This window comes from Triturus cristatus, chromosome 5_2, assembly GCF_964204655.1.
Source record: "Triturus cristatus chromosome 5_2, aTriCri1.1, whole genome shotgun sequence".
NCBI classification, from domain to species: Eukaryota; Metazoa; Chordata; class Amphibia; order Caudata; family Salamandridae; genus Triturus; species Triturus cristatus.
Genome location: NC_140588.1, coordinates 698,466,580 through 698,491,586, shown reverse-complemented (window position 1 = coordinate 698,491,586; position 25,007 = coordinate 698,466,580). Strand labels below are relative to the sequence as shown.

The window sequence follows — 25,007 nt, the reverse complement described above, 5'->3', positions numbered from 1 at the left end:
TATGGAATATCTTGATCTCCCCACATTGCATTTTGGGTCGATGTTTTAGAACATTTGGATTTTTGATAAAACTTGCCATTTTGGACCCAGGCAGTGCACATTGAGGGACACTTCCCGGTTGGGAGGTGCCGCACTAGACTATATGAATTAACACATGATCTGTACACAATGAGAGATCATTTAAGCTGCATCTCGGTTGCTGACTGTGGATACAGTCATTTTGGACGGCCAACAAACACTATGTACCCCTGCGACCAAGAGAGTCTGACAGACATACCCTAACATGGCTACGGAGAGAGAAATCTTAGCAGAGCAGACATTTTATTGATGACATTTTGAGAAGAACAAACCTTTCTTTCACAGCCCACTCTGAATAAAACTCAAAACTCTCACAGTGCAATATCCTTTTTTGTTACATAGGGTTAGTGTAGTCTTTCAGACCCATCCACAATTTGTCTTTAACTATAGTTATTAAATTGACCTCCAGTATCTGTGCCACAGAACATCCTGATGACTAGCAGGAATAAGGGTTCCTATGTATATTTATTGATTTAAAAGACAAGTTTTATTTAACAAAACCAATATTGCAGGGTGTTTTGTATATAACATTAATTTGTTACTCATGAGCTCAATGTACAATGCACTCACTTACTGTGCACACTGTAAGAAGAGAGGGCTACTAATTGCCAAACCAGGCTAGCATATTGCAGGTGTCTTTGTTACACTGCAGTTGACTGCGTTTTGCATTCTGTTGATGTTTTTCTTTCTCTTACAGAACGCTTTGATCACCATTGTCCATGGGTTGGGAACTGCGTTGGCAAAAGGAATTATCGTTACTTCTACCTCTTCATCCTCTCCCTTTCCTTCCTCACCATCTACATCTTTGCCTTCAACATTGTATACGTTGCCCTGAGTAAGTTTTATTTTCTGTATTTCTGCACTGAGCCAAACAATCTGTTGGCCGATGGTGCTATAGCAGCTAAGCATTTGAAACTGAAAGTGCGGTCGCTGGTGTAATTTAACCTAATTGATGGAATTCATGCAACATGTTACCTCTGCTCCATTTTTCTGAAGTCCAGCATATAGTATTTTGTTCCTGAGAAATGTGCACATGTGTGTTAACTGTTGATTCACATGTGAATCCCGTAGGTCTATGGGTTACACTGGAAACCTGATATGTTATATTACATATCCATTTGTAGCTTTAGCTTAATGAACGCAACTTGCAGCATACATTCCCGAATGAACTAAAGTCCTCACTTTTGACATGTGAACACAGGGGACTAAAGTTTGGTATTGGCCGTTGGAATGGAGTCCATGCATAACTTTGCGCAGCTGTGCTGTTCAATGCCATTTTTCTGATAACTATTGATTTTCTCCCTCGTAAGCTGAAGAGAAGTGAATCCACTAAGGGCTATATGAATTGACCATGAGGCTTTCTTTGTTGGGACGCCCAAAATGTGCCCCCTTTTTGGACAGTGACTACTACTGCTGCTGTTTTGTTGTGCATATATATAGAGTGCACTGTCACCCAAGAGGGTATCCTAGCACTGAGCAGGTGTGATTCTAGCCACACCTAGGGCTTACTGGGACTACTGGAAAAGACAGGTCTTCAGCTTCTTGCGGAATTCAATGCTCTTATGTGTAGCTGTAGGTCATTCCACACTTGATGAGCCATTTAGAGGATGGATAGACCACCAGATCTGGTTTTCCGTATGCGTGGAATGTGTGCAAAAAGTCTGGACGAGTGGATGTGTCTAGAATGTTTGTGAAAGCAGATGCCATTGTTGAGGTATGCTGGGCCAGTGTTGTATAGTGCCTTGAAAGTGTGGTGAGGAATTTGAATTGAGCCAGTGGAGCTCCTTCAGGTGTGGTGTGGTGTGATGCAGGTATGGCATGGGAGGATAAGGGTGCTTCTAGCCGCTGAGTTCGGAATGGCCTGCACCCTTCTGGGGAGTTTTTTTTTTTTTTTTGTTAATTCCAGCACAGAGGGTACTGTCTCTGAGTAGTTAACTTTATTTATGGCGTCATTTTAGTAAAGGGACAGTCCTTTTTACCTGTACTTAGTGGGAAGGCTGTCTATTAACCACAATGGACTAGCCTGTGGGGATTCAGTAGAAAGTGTCTTGTCGCCAGATATGGACTTTTCACTCCAGAACACAGTTTTGCTTGCCAGGTTTGGGTGAGACCTTTCTTGGTTTGTACAGAAACCCAGCTCCTGCAGCCAGAATTGCTTCTGGGAAAGATCGTTGCCTCTTAAAGTGTAACATCTCTAACATGTGACATTTGATGTACCTTTGAGACCGATTTAGGTACTGCTGTTTTCCTGATCCTTTTGCGTGAAATGCAGGCTGTGATGTTCTCAAGCTCTCACTTGGGCTTTGCAAACACTTTAGATTGGATGACTTGTCCATAGGCCCCACAACAATGTTTTTTGGGTGCACTTAGCGGTTAAACGCATTTAATAGTGTTGGGATTGTATTGATGGCCAGGAAGAAGCTAAAGTTTTCTGGCTTTCTTTGTTCATTCTTTGAAGAAAAAATAATACTTATGCACAAGAACAAATTACTACATTTCAAAGTAATGCTTAGACAATGTTACTAAGGTGTATTTTAGTGTCCTATATTATAATTGACTAACATACATATATCACCTTGCAAGGTAAGCCTTGGATTGCTTGGAACCTTGAGAAAGTTCAGTGCCAAAAGGGAGTGCTTGTTTGCCTAGGACTCAAGTAATCAGATTCTCACATTTGCTTTAAAATAAATCAGTTTTTTAGTGGGATTGCTCTTTTAATTTATGACATTGATAAATAAAACACATTGGGCATTCTTCATGGGTAGGTATTAGGCAATTAATCTGAGAGAAACTGCGTCTATATGTTTGTTGGTAGGTGTGTACTAGGTGTTCTATTTCTAACCACAGATTCCTGACCTTTGGAATATCACCCAGGCGCCAGACTGGCTCTGTAAGCTTTTTGTAGCATAGCAGTGCTCCCGTGCACCGCTGTTCGTTTCACTCCAAAAGTGACTGATCTGAGCCACAAATAAGAGTGTCCCCCTGCATGCTGTCGTAGGTTACTTGCTTTCCTTTCAATACAGATCCCACTCTTGTCTGTATTTGATGAATCCCAAAATGAAATCAAGTGTGCAAGGCAACGATGCCCCCTCCTAAATTTAAAGGCTTCAAACCATGCCTTGAGTGCTGAAAACTTTGGTTGCTCATTGACCGATATGAGGTTTCTTTGGTGCTTGGATTCGGGGCACAACTCCAAGTCAGGCAGTGACTGCATGCTCATGTACCCCGAAGGGGATTTGAGACCACAAAGGTGTATATCGCTGGACACAGGAAAGTCATGGACCTTGCTTAGGTCCCACTCCAAGTAGAGGGCATGGACCCACTCCTGAGGCCACTTATGCGAGAAGTCTCCTTCCCTGACGAAGTCCTCCAGTAAGTCAAAGTCGATGCGGAAGAAAGCGAAGCAGGATTCGATCCCTTCCCGCTACTCTCTTTCAAAATAGAAGTTGTAAGGGTGCCATTTGATCTCGCTCCACATTTTCAATTGAGGAGTTGATGCCTCTGTTGGTCTTGATGCATCCTAGGCGATCAGCAATGCTGCACAAGTTGAGGCCTTTATTGAGGCCATACTGTGTCTCTTTACCACTCTTTCGACTCCCTTTGGTGTGCCTTGAGGCCCTATGTTTCTTCGGGGGCTACCAGTCGAATTGCCTCTGCGGTGCTGTTGCTAATAATGAATCAGAGACCTACTTTGATTCCTGAATGCGTTCACTGTCTACATCCCCAATTGTACACCTGGTCCCCATACAGCTTAAGTCTGATCCTATGTTACAGCTTCCTCAGGGGCTCCTCCATCTTTTAGGCTCTACCCAGAGCTTGCCACCACTCAGATGACGGTAGTGGGGATGGGGATGATTTACTCTTACCATTATGATGATGAGCCTTTACATTGAATTACAGGATGCCAGTGGACTTGGTACTTGCCCTGATACGGGGTTGAATTTGCCTCTAGGGCCCTCCTTGGAAGAGATGGCTTCCTTTGCTGTGATAATTAGATGTTACAGCAAACAAATGATGGACGGAATGCTGACAATGCAAACATTCTCCCCCAGTCAAAAGACCTGGGTTAAATCCATCGTTCTTTTGCCCACTACGCCACCCCAGTTTGGACCCAGCCAAATAATGGATAATTAGATGAGCAGTTGAGGTCCAGGATCTAAAACTGTCTTCAGTTGCAGTAAAGACTACTGAGTTTTTGCATCCTAGGCAAGCATCATCCTTGGCTCTGCTTCTGTTCAGTGAAGTCCTTACTTAATGGGCACGTGATCCAAACCTTGTTCATACACACCGGTGAGTAGGCAGGTGGCCAGGTGCCAAAGACCAGCTCCTGGTGACCCTGATTTCCTTACACATCATCCTGCTTCAAAGAGTCTGGTGGCCCCGGCTTCTACCTGCAAGATTCATTCCCTGCAACATTCCCGAGAACTGTGTTGAAGAGGATTAAGGTGTCTGGGGGAAACCAACGTTCTCCAAGGTTAGCCTAACTTTGACTTCAGCCCATGCTGTTTGTTTATTGGGTTGATATACGCACGCCTTCTGGTACATGATCAGCGAGAGCTTGCCGCCAGCCCTGGAATAACTTGGACTTTCTTGGCTTGAACCATTCACGATGCATCCAAATAAATGATTTGCGGCTGGCCTTGATACTACGGATTGTGTAGGATGGGCACCTGGCACCAGTATGGTGCTTCATTACCATGTGTGGAAGTGATCCATAGGTTTCTCAAGAGACTTAAATGCCTCCTTTTATAGATGGGCCATTTGCTGGCTCATGTCTATTCAGTGACGAAGCTGATTTGCCCATTGTAAGCTAGAAGGAAATTTGTGCCATAGCATGCTGTCTTTCAAGCCTTACCAGACAGTTTCCTCGCTAGGTCAGGTAATTCCAAGGCTAATCCAGGTTGGTGGTCTACAGGCAATGCCCATCTTCCCACCCACCTATACAGTTGCCCCAGACTTTTCATGGCTGAGGAGATGGATCTGGCAGGCAGCACACAAGTTATCTGAGGCATTAGTCTCCACCCCCCCTCCCACTACCTACTCCCCCATCTTCTCTGCGGAAACAGCCTCCAAGCTGCTGTAGCTTACCTTCAGACTCACAACCACCCTTTGGGAGGCAGAATCCAGTACTTTCTCCCAGGGTGGCAATCTTTTTTTCAGCATGGTTATACCCTACCATTGCTTTTTGCCCCACGGCACCTACCTTCCACACCTGACTAGCTCTCAAAGGAGTACCTGTCTATTTTAGTGCAGGGGATAAAAGCTTTCCTCTCCAAAGGAGCCCTTCAGAGTGTTCCGGACTCTGAAAAAAGGACGTGTTTCCTTGTGCCAAAGAAGGAGATTGCCTTACTATGGAAAGACAAATTCCTAATGCTCATGCTGGCCCAGAGTCTGTGTGCACCCGTAGGACGCACATTTTCATAGCAGTCCCTGCTGTTATACAGACATTCCATTCAGTTTACTATAGGAAAGGAGCATTTTCAGTTTGCTCTGCTCCCCTTTGGCCAGGGGTAAGGTACAGGACAGGGGTCTCTGATATTCAGCAGAAACTGCTATATAGCAATTTGTTGAAGTTGCGGGCCATATGTCTGTTGGTGAAGACTTTGATGCTGTCCATCAAGGGCAGAGGCTGGTTCAAGTTCTCCAGACAATATCCCCACAATATGATACTGCAACAAGCAGGATGGAGTGGTGTTCTGGGTCCGGGGCCAAGAGTCTATGCACCTCCTGAAGTTGGCCAGAGCATCGGGGCATATCCCGAACTGTGACCTGGTGGGATTCTTCAATGCCAGGGTGGATGAGCTCAACAGTTGCGCCTGGTGGATCACAAATTGCGTATGCATTCCAAGGTGGCACAGGGTATCTTCCTGCAGTGGGGTTGAAGGGGAGGGGAACCCTGGCAAAATACTTTTGCCACCATCAAATGTGCAGTGTCAAAAACATTTGTGGGTTGGAGTTCCTGCAAAAACATTTGCTAGAAGACGTGTTCTGGCTGGTGTTCAACACTGGACTCCTGCACAGCTTCCCACCATTGCCTTCTCTGGCCATAGTTTTGAAGATCAGGTGCAACCAGGCCCAAGTCATCCTACTGGCTCCAGATATTCAGAAGAGTGTAGTACCCGTACCTTCTGGGCATGATAGTCTGCCCCCTGACCAGATTGCCACTCTAGGAGGATAGTCTGTCACAGCAACAGGGCACTGCAACTGAAACAGCGCATTATACTCCTCCATGCATGAAGTTTGAGCAGTGGCACTTCACTGCATTTCAGATTCAAACGGAAGTTTCGGTGACATCCTTGTTATCACGTGTCAGTCTTTGAAGTCCATTTATGCTGGATGCTGGGACAAGCTTGTAGGTGTGTTGAGTCCGCAAATACAGATGCTTTGCAATCCAAATTGGTTTGTAATGGACACTGTTTATTTTCTGTGCCATTTGGCTGGACCAACCATCCTTGTTTAAATCAGCTGCTTTGTAATTATTATTTATTTTTTTATTAGGTTGAGCAAACCTGTTGGGACCTTAACTTGGTCTTGACTTTACTCATGCGTACTCCCTTTGAGTCGATACACAGATGCTGTTTGCATTAACTATCCCTAAATACTGTCTTTCTCATTGTGATCACTTCAGCTCCTCCCATGAGTGAACTCTTATCAGTACCACTGCCTTTCACCACAGTTTTTTTCAAAGTGGTGCTGAGGACTGGATTGGACTTCTTACTATAAGTCGTGACTTCTTTCCACTCTGGGCAATCCTCACTTTCCGAGCATTGTTTGCCCCACCTCACCCCTCGAAAAAGTAGCAAAGGCTTAATCAGTTGGACCCCAAAAGAGCTTTAAGCTCTTACATCCGTCGTACCAAAGAACATTTAAAAAAAAAAAAAAAATTTATACAGCGCAAACTAGACCCGAGGATATCGGGTATCGGAACGCTTTACATGAGTGCCAGTTTTGTTTCAGATGGACACATTCATGTTTGTTAGGCACGGGCACATAGTGATTTGCCCAGAATCACAGGACGTTGAGCGTCATTGCCGAGACTCGAACCCGGTTCCCCAGCTTCGAGGGCGACCACACTAACTGTAAGGCTACATCCTCTCCACATCCAACATTGGGTGGATGATCCGTTTTTTGTGAGGGTCTGTGGGTCAAAGAAATGACAGGCTGTTCAGAAAGGACTCTTGTCTAGTTGGATAGTCTTCTGCATTAAGTTTTGCTAGGCAAGGACAAAAAGCAGCTTCCAGGATGTCTGGTAGCTAGTTCCACCTGGGCTAAGGCTGTTACACTGCCTCTTTTTTTACCATCTAAATGGGTCTTAAATTTAGAATCGGCACCCAAGTTCCGACATTTGTTTTGTTTTTTTAGGGTCCAGCAGGAACTGATAAACTTATATGTGGCTCTGCACAGTCACTTCCTGGGCTGAAAGTCTCCGAAGCGGAGGTGCATGGTGCCACATAGTGGCATGCGGGAACTCTGCTGTGAAAAGTTTCCGGATACAGGTTGACACCTGGGTAATATTCTAAAGGTAAGGAAGCTGCAGTTGGAGTGTTCTTCTCTCCTCAATCCCCAGCCTGTGTGTGAGCATTGGCACATATGTCTGACCTGTATTTTCGAATGCCAGTATATCTGGCACTTAGTAGGAGGGATTTATTGATGGAGAGGCCAAGGATTGACATTGCATTGACATGCCATGCCCTTCAGTCCTTTCCCATTTTAAATTTGATTCCCCCCGTTGACTAAATATTGTGTGCATCTACCTAGCACCAATTGCAAGTCTATCAACTCCTCTTTCCCTTTGCCTGTTCATTTTCCTATACCTCCGTTTTATCTGCATGTTCCTTTGGGTGCCAGTGCATACATTTATCCAGGTGTATTAAAAAAATGGTGTATGTTTGGGCCGTCGAGCCATCGGCGGCGCGATCAGACCCGGCGTCGGCGCTCGCCGTCGAAGGGGGAGCGCCGCTCGCCGTCGGCGAAGAGGCGACGGTCGCCGATGAGGCGGTCGCCATCGAGGCGGTCGACGTCATGGAGATCGACGTCGAGACGATTGCCGTCGAAGAGATCGACGCTGAGTAGACTATTGGCGTCGAAGACGACTATTGCCGTCAAGAAGACGATTGCCGTCGAGGACAATTGCCGTCGCGGCGGCGGTCTCCGTCGAGGAGGCGGCCGACGTCGAGCCGGCGCAGGGGGAGCCCTGATGCCAGGAGTACGAGGGGAACGGAGTCGCCGGGATCAGGGTACTCCGTGGTGTATACACCCCCTCGGAACCCTACGCCATCACCACCTCCGCCACCGCGACCGCCGACTCCTCCTCCTCCTCCGCCACCGCCACTGCCACCACGGCCGGCGTCACCACCTCAACCTCCACCTCCCCCTCCGCGTCCTATACCGCCTCGCACTCCGTTGGGGCCGCCTGCAGTTCCACCGCGGTCGGTCTCCCTGCCCAGGTATCCGACTCCGCCGCAGGGGACGCCGAGGCCGCGTCACCCCCGGTCGCCGGGCCCGGCAAGACCGTCGGACAGGCCGAAGCCGAGGAGGTCGCCCTCCCGCTCCGTCAGGAGGAGAAGGTCGCGGAGCCATAGGAAGTAGTCGTCGTCATCAGGACGGCGCCATAGGAGGCACAGGTCCAGGTCACGCACACGGTCCTTGGCCAGGGACTTCTCACCGACGCTGTCGGACTCACCGGGGACTAGGGTGTCTCCGGTGGATGATCTGGTCTCCTTCCAGGAGGTGCTGCTGCGGGGGGCAGCTAAGTTGGGCATCACGGTGACGGTACCGGCACCCACGACGTCTGTGAAATTCGAGACTCTACACAAAAAACACCTGTCTCGCCCCCTGCTGCCTCTAGTGCCGGGACTGGTGGAACCCGCGTTGGAGTTGTTCCTCACCCCCGCGGTGACGAAATCCGCTCCCTCACGGCTCATGAAAAAGTATCGGGCCCCGGACTCGGACCCTGCTTTTTTACGGATGGACCCGAAGCCAGACTCTGTCATCGTGACGGCGGCGAGGAAGCAGCATGCGACTGCTCCTTCATCGACGGTCCCGCCCGACAAGGAAAGCCGCTGGCTGGACTCGGCGGGCAGGAGAGTGTGTGGGACCGCGTCTACCACCATGAAGGCGGCAAGTGCGGGGGCGCTGTTGGGGTGTTACGACCGGGCCCTGTGGGAGTCCCTCCAACAGTATGCGGACCTGCTGCCCCGGGACAGGAAGTAGGACTTCCTGGAAACGGTGCGAGAGGGGATGCTGGTTTCGAACCAGGTCATCAGTGCGGCAGCGGATGTCTCCTTGTTGGCGGCGCACTCTTACTGTCATGGTGTCCATCAGAGGCGTCACTCTTGGTTGCGCCTGACGTCGCTCAAGCCAGAGGCTCAGCACAGAGTAGCCAATCTGCCCTTCTCGGGGGAAACCCTGTTTGGAAAACATGCGGATGATGAGATGGCCCGCATGAAGGCGGAGGCGGAGACACTGACGACTGTCGGGTTGGAGAAGGCTGAGAAGAAGCGCCCGTTCCAGAGGAGGTTCGGGTCTACGGGCAGAGGGCGTGGGCAGGGTTCGGGACAGCAGCAACACTAACAGCAGCCCTTCCAGAAACGCCAGAGGGGTAGAGGAGGCCAGCAGGCTGCTACCACTACCAAGGGCCCGGCCGGGTCTCGGCCCTGAGCGACAACTTCCCCCTCAACCGTTACCCACTCCAGTGGGGGGGGAAGCATTCAATTTTTTCCGGCAGAGTGCAGAAAAATTACTCACGACAAGTGGGTGCTGAATATTGTTTGCAATGGATACAGTCTTAGGTTTATCAGCCCGCCTCCAGCGATTCCGCCGGTAAGCTCTCAGTTTCAGCTGCGAGAGCTCCAGGCGGAGGCAGACATCTTGTTGAGAAAAAAGGCGGTAGAAGAGGTACCTCTGTCTCAAAGGGGAAGAGGTCTGTACTCTCGGTTCTTCCTCGTTCGCAAGAAGGACAAGAACGAGTTCAGGCCCATTCTGGATTTGCGACAGGCAAACAAATGGATTCGCAGAGAGAAGTTTCGCATGCTATCGTTGCATCCAATTTACCCCCAGCTGCAACGGGGAGACTGGCTCTGTGCCATAGATCTACAGGATGCGTACTTCCATGTGCCCATCGCACGGAAGCACAGGAAGTTCCTGCGATTCCAAGTCGGCGCCAATCACCATCAATACACAGTACTGCCATTCGGGCTAAAGTCTGCGCCCAGGACCTTCTCGAAGTGCATGGCAGTGGTGGCGGCACACCTGCGGAGGAATAAGGTGTTTGTCTACCCGTATCTGGACGATTGGCTGATCAAGGCATCATCCTTCTCGGAAGCGCAAGAACACTTCCGGTGGACGTGCACTCTCTTGCACAAGCTGGGGTTACACGTCAACATGTCCAAATCGGTCCCGACTCCGGTCCAGTGCATACAGTACCTGGGAGCCTCCATCGATACGCGGTCAGCAAGCGTGTCTCCTTCGGAGGAGAGACTGTTATCACTCCTTCGGAAGGCTCAGGACCTCAGGACTGCTCCATCGACGACAGTGAGGAAGGTGTCTTCGCTGCTGGGATCGATGGCCTCCTGTATCTTCCTCATGCCTCACGCACGGCTGCACATGAGACCACTGCAGGAGTGCTTGGAGGATCAGTGGGATCAGAAGACAGGTTCTTGGGACGACAAGATCCGGCTGTCTCTACATGCTCTTCAGTCTCTGAAGTGGCGGTGTTCGGCGGAAAACCTCCTCAGGGGGGTTCCCTTCCACAAGGACATTCCCACGAAGAGTGCCGTGACGGATGCGTCTATCCAAGGCTGGGGAGCGCATTCCGGGTACTTGCAGATTCAAGGAAAGTGGTCCCCGTTGGAATCTACGTACCACATCAATTTCCTGGAACTCAGATCTGTCTTCCTGGCACTGAAGGCCTTCCTTCCGTCCTTCCAGACCAACTCGCTGCTGATACAGACGGACAACACAACCACTATGTATTACCTCAACAAGCAGGGGGGGTTGAGATTGCGCACTCTGTCGCAGGAGACGCAGGCGATCTGGCACTGGCTTCTGGCCTGAGGACTGACGATTACGGCCACGCATCTGCCAGGGGTACAGAATGCTCAGGCGGACGCACTGAGCAGGCTGATTCAGGAAAACCACAAATGGGTCATAAACGACGAAGTACTAGGAGAAGTCTTCGCAAGGTGGGGGACTCCAGACGTAGATCTGTTCGCCACCGCCAAAAACAGCAAATGCCGAGACTTCGCATCCAGGTACTACCAGCGGGGGACGCTGGGGCATGCGTTATGGATCGATTGGTCGAACAGCTTTCTGTACGCTTTTCCACCCATTCCCCTGATTCCGGCAGTGCTCATCAAGCTGTCCCAGTCCAGGGCGCGGATGATCCTGATCGCACCGGAATGGCCCAGACAGTGGTGGTTCACGGACCTACTTCACCGGTCTCTCCTTCCTCACATACGGTTGCCGTGCAGGCCGGACCTTCTCACGAAGTTTGGGGGGCGGATGGTGCACCCCAACCTCTCGTCTTTGAGTTTGGCGGCATGGCTCCTGAAATAGTGCAATATGGCCATCTGAATCTACCAGAAGATTGTATGGACATACTGAAGGAGTCTAAACGGCCTTCCACTAGGACGTCCTATGCCTATAAGTGGAAGAGGTTTTGTATCTGGTGTAAGTCCAAGAACTTTGATCCTACGACATGTAAGGAAGATGTCATCCTTTCGTACCTTTTGCATTTGGCGCAGTCTGGCCTTAATTTCCATTCCATTAAGGTTCATCTGGCTGCTTTGACTGCTTACAGGAAATGCCCTTCACAGACTTCCTTCTTTCAGATCCCTGTGGTCAAGGATTTTTTGGAAGGCTTGCAGAAAGGGTTTCCTCCTGTCAGACTTCCCTCGCCTTCCTGGGACTTGAATGTCGTGCTGTCCAGACTGATGAAGGAGCCTTTTGAACCCATTCACAAGGCTTCATTGCAGCACCTATCCTGGAAAGCGGCGTTCCTAGTGGCCCTTACATCTGCCCGCAGGGTGAGTGAACTTCAGGTATTATGTTGTCAAGAACCTTATACTGTATTTCATGCTGCTAAGGTTGTGATGCGTACTCACCCTAAATTTCTTCCTAAGGTTATCTCTGATTTTCATGTCAACCAGACCATAACTTTACCTACGTTCTTTCAGAATCCCTCTTCGCCAGCGGAAAGGTCTCTCCATTCCCTGGATGTTCGGAGGGTGTTGAAATTTTATCTGGATAAGACCAAGGATATTCGTAGGTCAGACCAATTGTTTGTTAATTATGGATCAGTCAGGACTGGTCTCGCGACCTCTAAGCAGTCCATTTCTCGGTGGATTGTGTCCTGCATACAATTATGTTATCAAAAGGCTAATAAGACCTTCGGGGGTAAACCTAAGGCTCATTCCACCAGGGGCAAAGCTGCCACGACCGCTTTGCTGCGTAATGTTCCGATTGCGGAAATCTGCAAGGCGGCCACTTGGAAGTCGGTCCATACCTTTGCTGCGCATTACTGTCTGGACACGGATGCCAGGGCAGATGCTCAGGTTGGGCAGGCTTCGCTGCGAAATTTGTTCGCACAGTAGTGGTATTGTCTTGTGTGTTCTCCACCGCCGTTGTTTTGTGGGGATGGGCTTGCCATTCTATTCACTAGATTATGACTATACACAGAGATCCCCTACTACAGAAGGAGTAGTTTCTTTTCTGTAACTCCAGTTCTGTAGTAGGGGTATCTCTGTGATAGGCATAAGCGCCCGCCCTCCTCCCCGGTGGAGAGATGAATATTCATGTAAGGAATGCTACAGGTCTGGCGTGCTACGCCTTCAAAAAGAACTGAAAGTAAAAGGGACCTGCTGTGCATTCTGGGATACTGGGAAAGTTCTGGAAAGTTTTCTTAAAGGCACAGTATCCTGTTCTGAGCCACATAATGGCAGCCTATGGGGCTTGTCTGTCCATTCCTTCCTCTCTATCATTCCAGAGGCTTTTGCTGGGGGAGGCAGGGTGTTTTTTCCCTTGTGGAGAAAAGCTGGACAGGCAGTGCTGTTTGTGGATGTTGGTGGAATTCTAGTTGAAGTACTGGACAGTGTAGCCTGTGGGTATAGGCTGCATTATCTGTCTTTAAATTAAATTCTCTCTTAAAGGTGGATGCAGGTCTGCATGATTTGACACCTTAAGAGATTTTTTTTTTTATTGCTCCGGGGTCCCCGCACATGGGCGGGACTATTCACTAGATTATGACGATCACAGAGATACCCCTACTACAGAACTGGAGTTACAGAAAAGAAACTACTCCTTCTCTTCCACACCAACCCTGCAATATACCTTTTTCAGGTATTCCAAAAGCATCAAATAACTAGGGCGTACACTTGCATTTAAAGGTGTGCTCGCCTTGATACTTCAATGGTCTAACGTGAAATGTGATAAATCCAAAATTCAGTTCCTGCGTCCTGCATTTCTTCCCATTTATTTTAGTCTGAGATGTAGATATTACATTTATGGTTTTCTTTGCTCTTCATCTTTCCTGATAATCAGGTCTTCTATGCCTGTCGGCATAGGCCTTTCCTCTAGAACCCTGCCGAACGATGTGTTTTGAAGCTAAAGCTAAAATAGATTATAGGGCCAGGTCATTAGATCCCCTTTAACTATTCATAATTCGTACTCTGGAATGGCATTAAGGCTTGCATTTTTTTTTCTTTTAGGATTGATTCATCATCTTCAAAAACAAGCTAACTTTTGTGTGGACTGGGAGTCAAGTTTTGTGCAGTTATGCCCTCTAGTACTAAACATAACCCCCCACTGTACTATACACTTTTCACGTAACTGACTTGCACAGTTTACTGGTTTAAATTATTTATTTTAATTTAAATTGTAAAACACGTACGTTGCAAAGTCATCCTGTTCCCTGGGCACCCCCCAAAGTTTTGCTGACTAGTACTCATGGTAACTGACTCTGACCCTGGGCTCTGCCTAACCAGGGCCAGTGCTATGCAGAAAGAGACACTTGGAATACAGTAAAACACCTACATACACTAGGGTACACTATGGGTTGGGCTACCATTGTGATTGGCATGACCTCTACTATGAATCCCTAATACATAATGGGGCAGGGGGATTAAAACAACCTTTTAAGTCCCTAGTATAGAATAGGGAAGAGCAGTTTAGAGGCCAACAGCCTTTCTGCTCTTGCATGTGTGCACTGCTGGAGCTTGGGGTCAGTTTAAAAGCAGCCCTGTGTTGCAGGACTGGTTTTAAAAATGCAAATTGTGCCCAAACTTAACTTTGGTGTTTGAGGTTTATAAATTTAAGTGCCCCGATGTTTTGGCATGGTAGGTAACACCAGTGTCTCCCCTAGGTGTCCCAGGGGTGGGTGGTGAGGGTCGGGTACTTATAAGGTGAATCCTTATAAAAAAGTTTTTTATATGCCCTGGGGTTAGTGAAATTGCACGTTTCACTTCCCACATTGTAGAAAAGTGCTTCCAAAATCCCCAGGCTATAGGTTAACATTGGAAGAGTTTATTAGTTAATAACTGGAGAAATAAAAGCCATAAAACTAGAATTAAAGGACTCAGTAGTATGGTGATGATAAATCCAACAATATGGTATTGTGGAATTTATTCTAAAATGTACAGACAAGAAGTTATAAGACTTTCTTGTCTGTAACCCAAAATGCAGCCCTATAGTGCTCTGCCGTGATTGGTCAGATACAAGTGGATTAGCCAGGCTGCTTTGAAGAGGTGATAAATGACCCCTAGGATTAGGAAGCCTTTCTGTGAAGAGAGGTTGCTGGGCATAGGAATGCCAGAGCAAGGGGTAGTAAAAATACCATTCAATGGAAGGAGACGACAAGCCCAAGAAATCAGTTCCATTTACAATTCTCCTCTTTGAACCAAGCCAGATGCTAGGCTTGAGGAAGGACCGAGCAAATGGAAGGGGGTGAGACTATGGAGATTAGCCATCCTGGAGGTGTTTAGCCAGCTCTTCTCTCTGCTGAAAATTCTGACACATTGAATTTTGGAGGAATAGTGCTTTTGTAGGATATCATTGTGCCACACTTTGGAGGAAGTAGTCCTGCTCTGGGGTGTTGCCCTGCATCTCATTGGACAGTGGTGCCCTCCTGCTTGATCCCAGAGAACACTGAATAAGTATCTGAGAGGGGCAGTGCCTCTTAGATCTGCTGCTTGAAACCTAAGAGAACAAGTAGGGTCCACACTGAGGTTTGATGTGCATTAACCAGGCTGCTTACTCTGAAGATTGAGCCTCCTGCATCATCTGTAACTACAACCCTGTGGCTCAAACCTGCTTCAAAAGGACTTAGAGTGGACTTCCTGCAAGCTACAGGTTAACCATCACCACAAGAATCCTCAGCCTGGAGTATCACCAGTGGAGCTGTAAGGGTTTTGTCCAAGTGGATTGTGGGAACTAAAGTCCCAAACTTTCAAGGACTCTCTTGGAGATTTCAGACCCTTGGATTGTGTTTTGGAAACTTTGGCCCCGCAGGAGGAGCTTCAGGAAGGAGTTCCTAACTGCATTTAGCCGCCTGGAGGAGGCTGCACGACATCTGGTGACAAATCCTTAGGTACTTGTTCAGCATTACAAAGGTAGTATATAGTTTCCCTAGACGGAAGGGGGAGAAAGGATCAAAAATGTTTCGGGAACATGGTCCACCTTCTCAGTTGTGTAGGTTCAGGGTAACCCATTAGATGAGAATGTGTTTAAAAATGAGCAGGTGTACACAATCTGGGTGAATGCATAGGTAGATCATACAAGGCTAAACAATGTAAATGGTTGTGGATTAAATGTGCATATGAGGTAGTTCTTTGACTGGACCTATGGAAGACTTGGAGGTTTTTCCTTTGACATTTCTGCATGTTTCATTCTTAGGGGTGTTAAGTCTAGAAAGAAAGTTTGGTGGGAACAGTAAAGTGAAGGGCTCGAGGGAGAATCTGTTTTGGTGCATGACAGCTTCTCCATATTAAGTGTTCAGCCTCTAGGTGGGCAGTGAGATTCCTGAAGTTATATTTGGTTGCAGCTTTTACCACTTTTCCAATTTTTTTCTCTCCATTTTTAGGTAGCTTGGCAGCAGTGCTGCTGCCTCACCTTTTATGATCGACTGAAAAAAGAGGATAGGAGCTTTGGAATGTTATGTTCTTCGGGTATTTGTTGTGAGCGCAGTAGTTGCTCTCAGTAAGTAGTCTCTTGTTGTTGGCACAGGTGGAGTCGAATGCGACCTTGGTGTAAATGTAATGCAGCCCGTAAAGGTGGGGTTAATTGGAAAATAGCCATGTTTTTAATGCTTTCCTGAATGTTAATACGTCAGGTGTTGCCCGGTCATAATGTTGAATTGCTTAACTGCAGTATTTGATTGGACAGAAACGCCTGCAAAAGTCTTTGTATTAAAATGAATGCCTTGTTGGAAAGCGTATGCCAAGTACAATATTCCTGATTTGGTTATGATGGTAAACCAGTGATGCCATTTGTCAGATGCAATTTAGTCTGCTCTGTTATGAAAAGTTACAGCAAAGGCAAATGGGGCTGACTTCTAAAGTAAACAAATGTTATAACTAAATGCCCTTTGAGAGCGGAAGGTTACTGTGCTCTGCTGAAACCTTTCAGCAGGTATTGTTACATAAAATCTCGCATATTGCTGTAGTAGCCAAGGATTTTGGTATTGTTTACCCTCCCTGACGAACCCTTGGAATACGAGATTTGCACTGTTAAGCTTACTTAGGATGGATGTACATTGTGCCAGCTGTAACTTTGTTCATATTTGCAATTTTATGACCGTATGGCACTGGTTTTATCCTGGCAAAGCGTTTGTTTAATACATTTGATCTGAGTTTGTTATGGTGACCAGTCAATCAAGGCTATAGGTCCAATTTATTTATTTGGGAAGGTTAAGTAAGATGCCTTATGTCTAATCTATTAGTAATGGTTATGGCAAAAGTAGTAGACCTGGATTATGAAAACCCTATTTTAAAGCCTATAACCCTCTAAAGGTGGATTGTTATCACGCTATGTTAAAGCTTGTAGACCGGTATTTTGTTACACAGAATGTTACTGTAGTGGGCACTTTTCTTATATTGGTCAACCCCCTTTAACAAACACTGAGGTTAGAAGGTTTGCAGTATGGTAATCCTGGTCAGGCCCTCCACGGAGAACTTGCATATTACCTTGCTAGCAGCAATTGTATACATATTGGTATTTTTAGGACTGTTGTCTTGTGGGAAAGATTATGGTCAAAATGGTGATCTGTGTTTGTTCATTGGGAAAAGGTGTATTCAATACTATGTCTAATCTATTTCATATGAATGCTTACAACATAGTCGGTTGGCCTGATTATGTTTTGTGAAAAGCATGTGTTAAAGCAATCAGGCTACGTTGATGTTACACATGTTAAAGCCTGTTGACAGGTATTTTTATCATGTGCAATCTTAGAGATCACTGTAGTAAGCAATAGATATTTGATATTGTGTTGCTTCTTCCTATTACTAACCCTGAGTGTAGAATATTTTTACTATTTATCCTTGTTATGCCCAGTGCTTAATTTGAGCTGGAGCTTTCCGGTGCTCAGCACCGGCACATAATTATCAAGGCCGGGTCTACAACCATCTTTGTGCGTCATTCATTGATATATTTGATTTACCTCACTAATGGACTTTTCGCAGAGTGCTGTGTTGCGGGCACGGCTGTGAGACTGAGCCTGTCCTCCTGGCTGAGCCCAGAGGAGATTCGTATGAATGAACCCCAATCTGATATGTTGAGTACTAGAATATGTTGATGGTAGCGGCCCTTAGTTCAGTGTTTTACCGGCCCAGTGGGCGGGGCCTGATTTGGGCGTGATATTGGTTCTATGGGGGCTGGGGCTGTGCAGCAGCAGGCAGCATGCGCAGAGTTTCTTAGAATGCATTGCCACGCCCCACCACCCGAGTCATCGTCGGTACAACGGTTCAACACTGAAGAGAGTGCCAGGCCAGCCCCACCTAGTGAGGACTGGCAGGCAGCAACCAGGCAGGCCTAATAATCAGTTAATGAAGCTAAAGGCCTGCAGTGTGTGCCCCGGCGGCCCGGACCTCCGCGAACGGTATGTTCTATTTTATACTAATTAGTCACACACGCAATGTCAATAAAATGCTGTGGACCTAGTGGCCCATGCCAAACAAACGCTGCTTTTTTTTTTTTTTTTTTTTTTTTTTTTAGTGTTTTGGCGTGACGGTCGTCAGCATTATGTAGTATAGACTGTCACCAGAAAGCTTCCTACAGATCCATCAGAGGCAGTGATGTGTTCTAGAAGCCTCTATCCAGAGACGTGTTTTTATGGCGGACGGTGTCTGTAACAAACCGTCTAAGTATCTGGAAACCACAGGCCCCGATGCAAGAATCGTTTAACCTCTCGTATTAAAAAGTTTTTCGGGTGACTGATCTAATGGTCAAACTGCCACATTAGACTAATGAGCAGATCCACTAGTCTAATGCGGGGATGTGAAAAGGTTGCTTTATGCTCATGATTTTGATAGCGGTAGTGCAGTCTCTAGTGTGCGGTGTTGTGCCCTTGAGAGCTGTTGTGCAGCCTCCCGTGTGCTCTGTGGTGCCCTGGAGAGGTGTAGTTGAAATGTCTAGTGTGGGCTGTGGAGAGCTGTGGAGCGTACTTGCGTGTGATTGCTGGGCAGGCTTTGTAAACCTGGACAAGCGTCAGTTTTACCCTCCACTGCCAGGGGCACCAAACAAAGGGTACCAGAGTGTGCTTTGCAAGTGATTGTAGCACCAACCTCAGCAACCATTTATTGTTTATAGCGTTCTCATTGCATTGGAGGATTTATGTCAAATCTCTCTCCGGGTCAGGTATCAAACGATTATTTGCTTTCAAAGGCAGGCACACTTCTGACGCAGGCCAGGACCTCTTTATGTAGTGAGGCCTACAGTAATATTGAGTTTCTAGAACAGTCGGAGATCAGATGTATTGACCAAACAGACGCTGCGAAGAGTTACTAGTTTTCTATAAAATCACATCCGGTTGTTGAAAATGCAGCTCACTGGTGTGTATAGAGTAGACAAGCCCTAGTTGTCTTGTTTACCAGCACCGCAGGCATTAAAATGCACCTGAATTTCAGCAGGTCACGTCCGTATAGTAGTAGCTCTGGTCCGGTGGCTACACTAGATTTGATGATGAATGATGATGCACTGCCTGGCTGGCGGCCACCTAGTAGTAGCTGCCGCTGGCCGTAAACTTGTATATCACGATACCAGCACTGCACGATACTGATGAATATGATATGGCCCTGCTGGAGTGAAGTTAAACTGGCCTGCCCTTTCCGCCCGCCCGGCCCCTGCCCTTGTACTATCCTCCATTCTTCCCAATTCTGATTCCTCCCTTGCTTCAGAGTGGCTAAAATGTTAAATCCGTGCAGGCTGGCAAAAAATGGGCCCATCTGTGTCTCGCTCTTGCTGCTCTCGGACTCCTGAAATGCCCGTTATTGGGGAATGGCGCAGACCGGAAATTAAAACCTCAACCTAGGCTCTAACTGTGGGTGACTGGTGACGGGCCTAACGGCCCATGGCTCCATTGCCTGCCATTTGAGCAGTAAGCAGTTACAAGTTTCAGTAATATAAATCCACTGACCACATATTTAGGCTTACATTAAAAGATCAGTGAGAGGAATTATCTTCACTCTCCTCCTAACCAGAGCTTAATTACAGACAGCGGAATAAAAAATGGTTTACCTCACTTTACCACAAATGCGTAGCTAAGCTCTAGTTGTTTCAGGTCTTTATAGTCTCCAGAAGATATTAATCATGGCTGTGTACCTTCTCTTCGCTGTCCTAGAAATCTGCTCTTCTGAACTGCTGATTCAGTATATTTGCTTACTAAATCTAATGATAAAAATTCCACATTTTTTGTTATATGGCCGTGTAGGCACACACAGATGCCATCCAAAAACCTGACATGTCTGTTTTAATTTGCCTAAATAAAGAAACCTGTTTTTATAGCCAAGACATGATTCCAAGAAAAAAAAACGTACAGCTAAAAGTCAATGTGCAGCATGTTTCTGGTAACAGTTGCTCCAAAAGCCCACCTTTCTCTTTGCATAGCTTGTTTGGAGCTCTCTCATCACGCCCCTTTCACCTAAATCTAACTGCTCCCTTCAAGTCGTGCTTGCATGAAAGACTAGTATAATGGCGTCAACCTTTGGGCATTTCTAGGACTGTTTTGTTAGTCACTTCTGGTAATACTACTCCCGTCAACAGAAAAGCCAGATGACGCAATACTTGTCAGCATATCACTGATTTATTTATTGTAAGTACTAGAATTTACAAATCAGTATATTTCATAGGCTGTGAACACCATTATACAAAAGCTTATTTTTTTAATGAGATGGATGAAATGGCTGCCTTTAAAAGCATAAGTTTATTCAGTACATTATAACAGAAAATGACCATTTGTGATACGTGCCAAGCATTTTATGCATTTGAATAATGTTCCTGCTGTTCCTCTTTGGTTTGATGTACAGCGCTGCGTGGCCCTTGAAATTAAGTTTGTGCTCTAAACTAGAAGAACCATCACAGTGAGTGTACACTTATATAAGCTATGTAAAATGTGTATCTTTTAACTCAGACTCTGTTAAAAAATGGCATACCCCAGTATTGTCCTTTCCCCGAATCAGCACATAGATCACTGAAATTGTCCCTTTTCAATGCATTAGTGATTTTGGCAAATATATTCAAAAATTGTGCTCTAAATGCACTTTTGATTTCATCTTTTTCAAAATTTTCACAGGGCAAGGGGAACCTCCTATCAAAACCTTACTATGAGGAAGGCTTCCTTGCTGAAACTCAGATCCGGTATTGTATCTGACATTCAGCCGTGCCAGTTGAGGATGTGGGTGGAGCTAATAGAGTAAGTGGGTGGAGCTAGTGGAGGGAGTGGGTGGAGCTGGAGAAAAGTAGCTGTGGCCTCCAACAAACATTTGAGCACCTGCACGTCATATTTTACAAATTAAGCACTGGTTATGCCCTTTTAAGAGGCGTTGTCAACTTTCATTTGGTTCATATTGGTAATTTTATGACTTGCATTGTCAGGTGCCCTATCTGATCCGTTATGAAAAGGCATGCCAATGGCCGAAGGCGGGACTTTTTTATGAGAAGCAAATGTTAGAGTTGCCTTATGGGTGCATTTTATGGCCTTGTGGGAAATGTTATGCTCAATACAGTTTGCATAAGTTGCTTATAGTGATGAGCCAATTATAAAATATACAGGACTGATTCATTCATTAGGAAAAACTGTGTTGATTTCTCCTTTATGCAGATGACGCCCTTCTACTCTCAAGGACCACGGGCTACAGCAGCTTCTGGGCTCACTCCATTGTTAGACGATTCTAAATGGGCTCACCATCAACCATGTGAAAACAAGGATTATGATCATAGGAAGAAAGAACAGCATTGGCATAGCCAATAGGTCTCGCCTTTGGGACCTTATAAGTGTTTAGCCATGCAACAGTTGCATAACTAAATACTTATAAGGTCCCAAAAGCGACACCTATTGGCTATGCAAAGCGTCCGCGAAAGTTAAAGTGATCGGGATCGGCTGTGCAGCTGCGAAAGTGAAAGTAATTGCAGTAAAGCGCGGCGCGCGCACCCGCGCACATGCACTGTAGCTCTAGGCTGGCCTGGTAGCACTTTTTGGAGCCCTCTCAATAAGTCTCGCCAGACCAGCGCATGCGCTGGGGTCAGGCGAGACCTAAAAAACCAGGCGGGTGGCATCTAAATGTTCTGCCCATCAGCACTACTGCGGATTACAAGTATCTGGGTGTTATCACGGACAACCGCAGATTATTTCAACCACATGCTACCTTTCATACCCGCCAACCTACAAAAAATATTGGTTACATCACTATTCCTGTCTAAAATGGATTACTGTAACAGTCTGCTGCTAACCACTCATAAGTACAATTTAAACAAACTCTGGGTCCTGCAAAACGCCGCTGTTCGGCTCATACTGAAAATTCACAAATGCTGTTCAGTAGTTCAAAATCTAAAAGGTCTGCACTGGCTTCCTGCCAATCAAAGAATAACCTTCAAGATGCTATGCTTAACTTATAAGGCAATCCACAATCTTGGTCCTGATTTCTTGAGCCACAGTTTCAAACCGTATGTTCCTGCTAGAAATCTTCTTTCAGCTACAGCCAACCTACTGGTACAGCCTAGATTTCAAAAAGCACGATGGGGTTAAAAGAGCATCGTACTGGAAGCGTCCAAACTATGGAATGCGCTTCCTCTGTACATAAAAAATGAGTCCGGTCTCCTCTTTCAGGAAGGCTGTAAAGACCTGGTTACTTAAATCCTGGTAACTCTTCCGGCACCTTTGTTGACACTCGCGGCTGAAACAAAACAACCCTTAGACGCCTCAGGGCAATAATGCGCTATACAAATAAAATTAACGGAACATAAAGAGGCCATAAAGTCATAATCAGCCAAACTGTTACACTCGTCCCACAAGCTATCTAAAGCTCCACGGTCTATCCCTTGAACCTTTAATGAAGGTGATCCATGCCAAGCTAGTGCCTATCCTAGCTTATGGTTCAGAGGTCATGTACGTAAGAGGTTCCCTCTTGTTGGGCAAGCTAGTAGTGAGCACCTATGAAAGTCTGTCCACCAAAAAACGCCTCTCCTGCGCAAACCCGATTAAATTTGGCTTGTATAGTCCAGTACTAGAAAGACCAGCTGCGTTCCTGAATTTATTTTTTAAGCTCTGCACAGTAGAGTAGGCACTGACAAGGTGGAAAACCAACTTTGGATCGAAATTTCCAAAATGCCTATGCACTCAGCTGCCTGGGACTACCTGGATCAGTCGGTCAAGAACCTACAGGCAGCCGGTCTATGGACAACCCCCACCTCCCTTGCTAATTTCAAAAATGTAATCACCAAAATGGCGCATCAGATATCTTGACGAGCCGACAAACAAAAAACAGCTTCACGCTCACACAACTGATCGGTTCTAGGAAGCAACACCATACTGGGACGGCACTCTGTCACAAACATGCATGTCAACTCATGTCCAACAGCTCATTCGAGAGAGGCTGTGGGGGGGGGGCTACGGGGGGGGAGGGGGGCGACCTTAGCCTGTCTACCCACACAAAAAGTCTAAACCTTTGCAGGCTGTTTCTTTTCCTGTAAGGAAACACTGGTGCACCTCGCCTGCGTTTGCCCTGCTGAAAGGACAGGTTCTTTTAAAACCAGTTTCTGGCTTTACGCATCCTCTCCTGCAGAACTGCTGTGATTGCCTCTCTCTCAGCTGAACATCCCATTTTGGCAGGGAGATTCATGAAAATCACGCAAACGATTGAGACTAAGTCGATCAGGCCTCGGTCAAAACAGCACTTTACTTCATGCACTTTGGGGGCCCATCCACTTTTTTGAGCAAGGTTTGTTAGGATACGTACGCCTTGAAATAAATATTTTAAATATGTATGTTTTAACATGTATGACTGTTTTGCGCTAGCCTTCTTACAAGGTTTTCAGTATTCAGAACAAAAAGAATTTTGTAATGGTTTTTGTTACTCATACAAATAAAGATATGTTTCTTTGTTGATATTTTAGACCCGATTTGTTTATTCTGAAAGGTTATGACAAAGGTAGTAGGCACAACGTAATTTAATTGAAAAATGTGTTGAAGACAAAAGGCCTATATGGACTATTATTGCTTTGCAAAAAGGGAATTTGTTACAAGGAATCTGACCTATTATATTAGTAGGAATGGACATTGGTGTTTTTAACACTGCTTACCCCCAGCAAGCCCTGGGAGTAGAAGATGTACATTTGAGAATGATTGCTAAGCCTCTTAGGAGGTGCTACTGTTCGCTTTGTCAACTGTAATTGTATATGTCTGTAGTTTTATGTATAGCGTTTAGCGGCGTCGGCATTAAAGCACTGTTTAGGTCCGGTCTGACCGCTTTAACTTTCTGCCAGGCTCTTGCACTAGCAAACATAAATAAAAATACATTTGCAAGTACATACATAGAGGCACAACCAGCTTCAGCCATTGGTCTGTTAGATGGTCATTCACCTTGTGTTTCCATCCAGCCATTACTGCATATAGATAGCATGCAGCAGTGGACCAGCCCACATCAGCCTTTGTCTCAATAGTCCTGTGACATTTTGCCTGATCACATGTAAGCATCCTCCTGAGTCGAAGTGTGCTGGAGTGCCAGGCCCTGTGCATCTGTTGCTTTAGTTTTGCCCTTTTTGACTTCTCCGTTTTGATTTTTTTAATGATGCGTAGTAGCTCCGCAGAAAATGCCACTCGGGTGAGCATTTACTGATCATTTCATCTGCAGTGGACTGCATCTTATATAGCCACTGCTTCTAAACAGAGGCCGCCTTAAACATGTCAGCCAACTTTAATTGGTGAACCAATTAATCACAGTAATCCCATTACTATTTCAAGATCGCTGCTTACTTATGTTTTATTTTTACTTATGCTTGATTGGAAACGCATGTTTATGGGGTACTATTTTTCCTTTTTTCTTTTAATTTATCTTGTGTATGCTTGTTGAGTTTGTGTGTACGTACATTTGATTATGAATTGAGTGAACAAATAGAAGAATGAGTCCGTGGGTGGATGAATGTTTTCCGGAGTGCACAGAAGAGTGACAGAGCATATGCGTCTATCTGGTGATGTATTGAGTACCTACACTCAACGGTAACTGAAGAGGCACTTTCCGTTGTAAGCCAGGCCTATTGGCATTGCCAGCACGTTTACTATATACGTAATTTTCTTATTTTCAGAAAAATCTAAATTTCTGTCCGGTTAACTTGGCACCACAAAATCCATTTTAGTTATGTCTATATATTAATGACCGTGACAGAGTGAGACCGTTTGACTTTTTTTGAGCACCATCTCTAGCTCAGATAAGTGGGTCGATTGACAC

The 25,007-nt window shown here is 46.2% G+C and overlaps 1 protein-coding gene across 1 annotated transcript in view; it reads left to right on the top strand.

Annotated features, from left to right (window-relative positions):
- ZDHHC9 (zDHHC palmitoyltransferase 9) overlaps positions 1-25,007 on the top strand; it is a 267,624-nt gene that overhangs the window by 136,302 nt on the left and 106,315 nt on the right. The window contains exon 5 of the mRNA XM_085607769.1: positions 776-913. Within this exon, the coding sequence (XP_085463895.1) occupies positions 776-913 (138 nt within the window). The remainder of the gene's footprint in view (positions 1-775; positions 914-25,007) is intronic.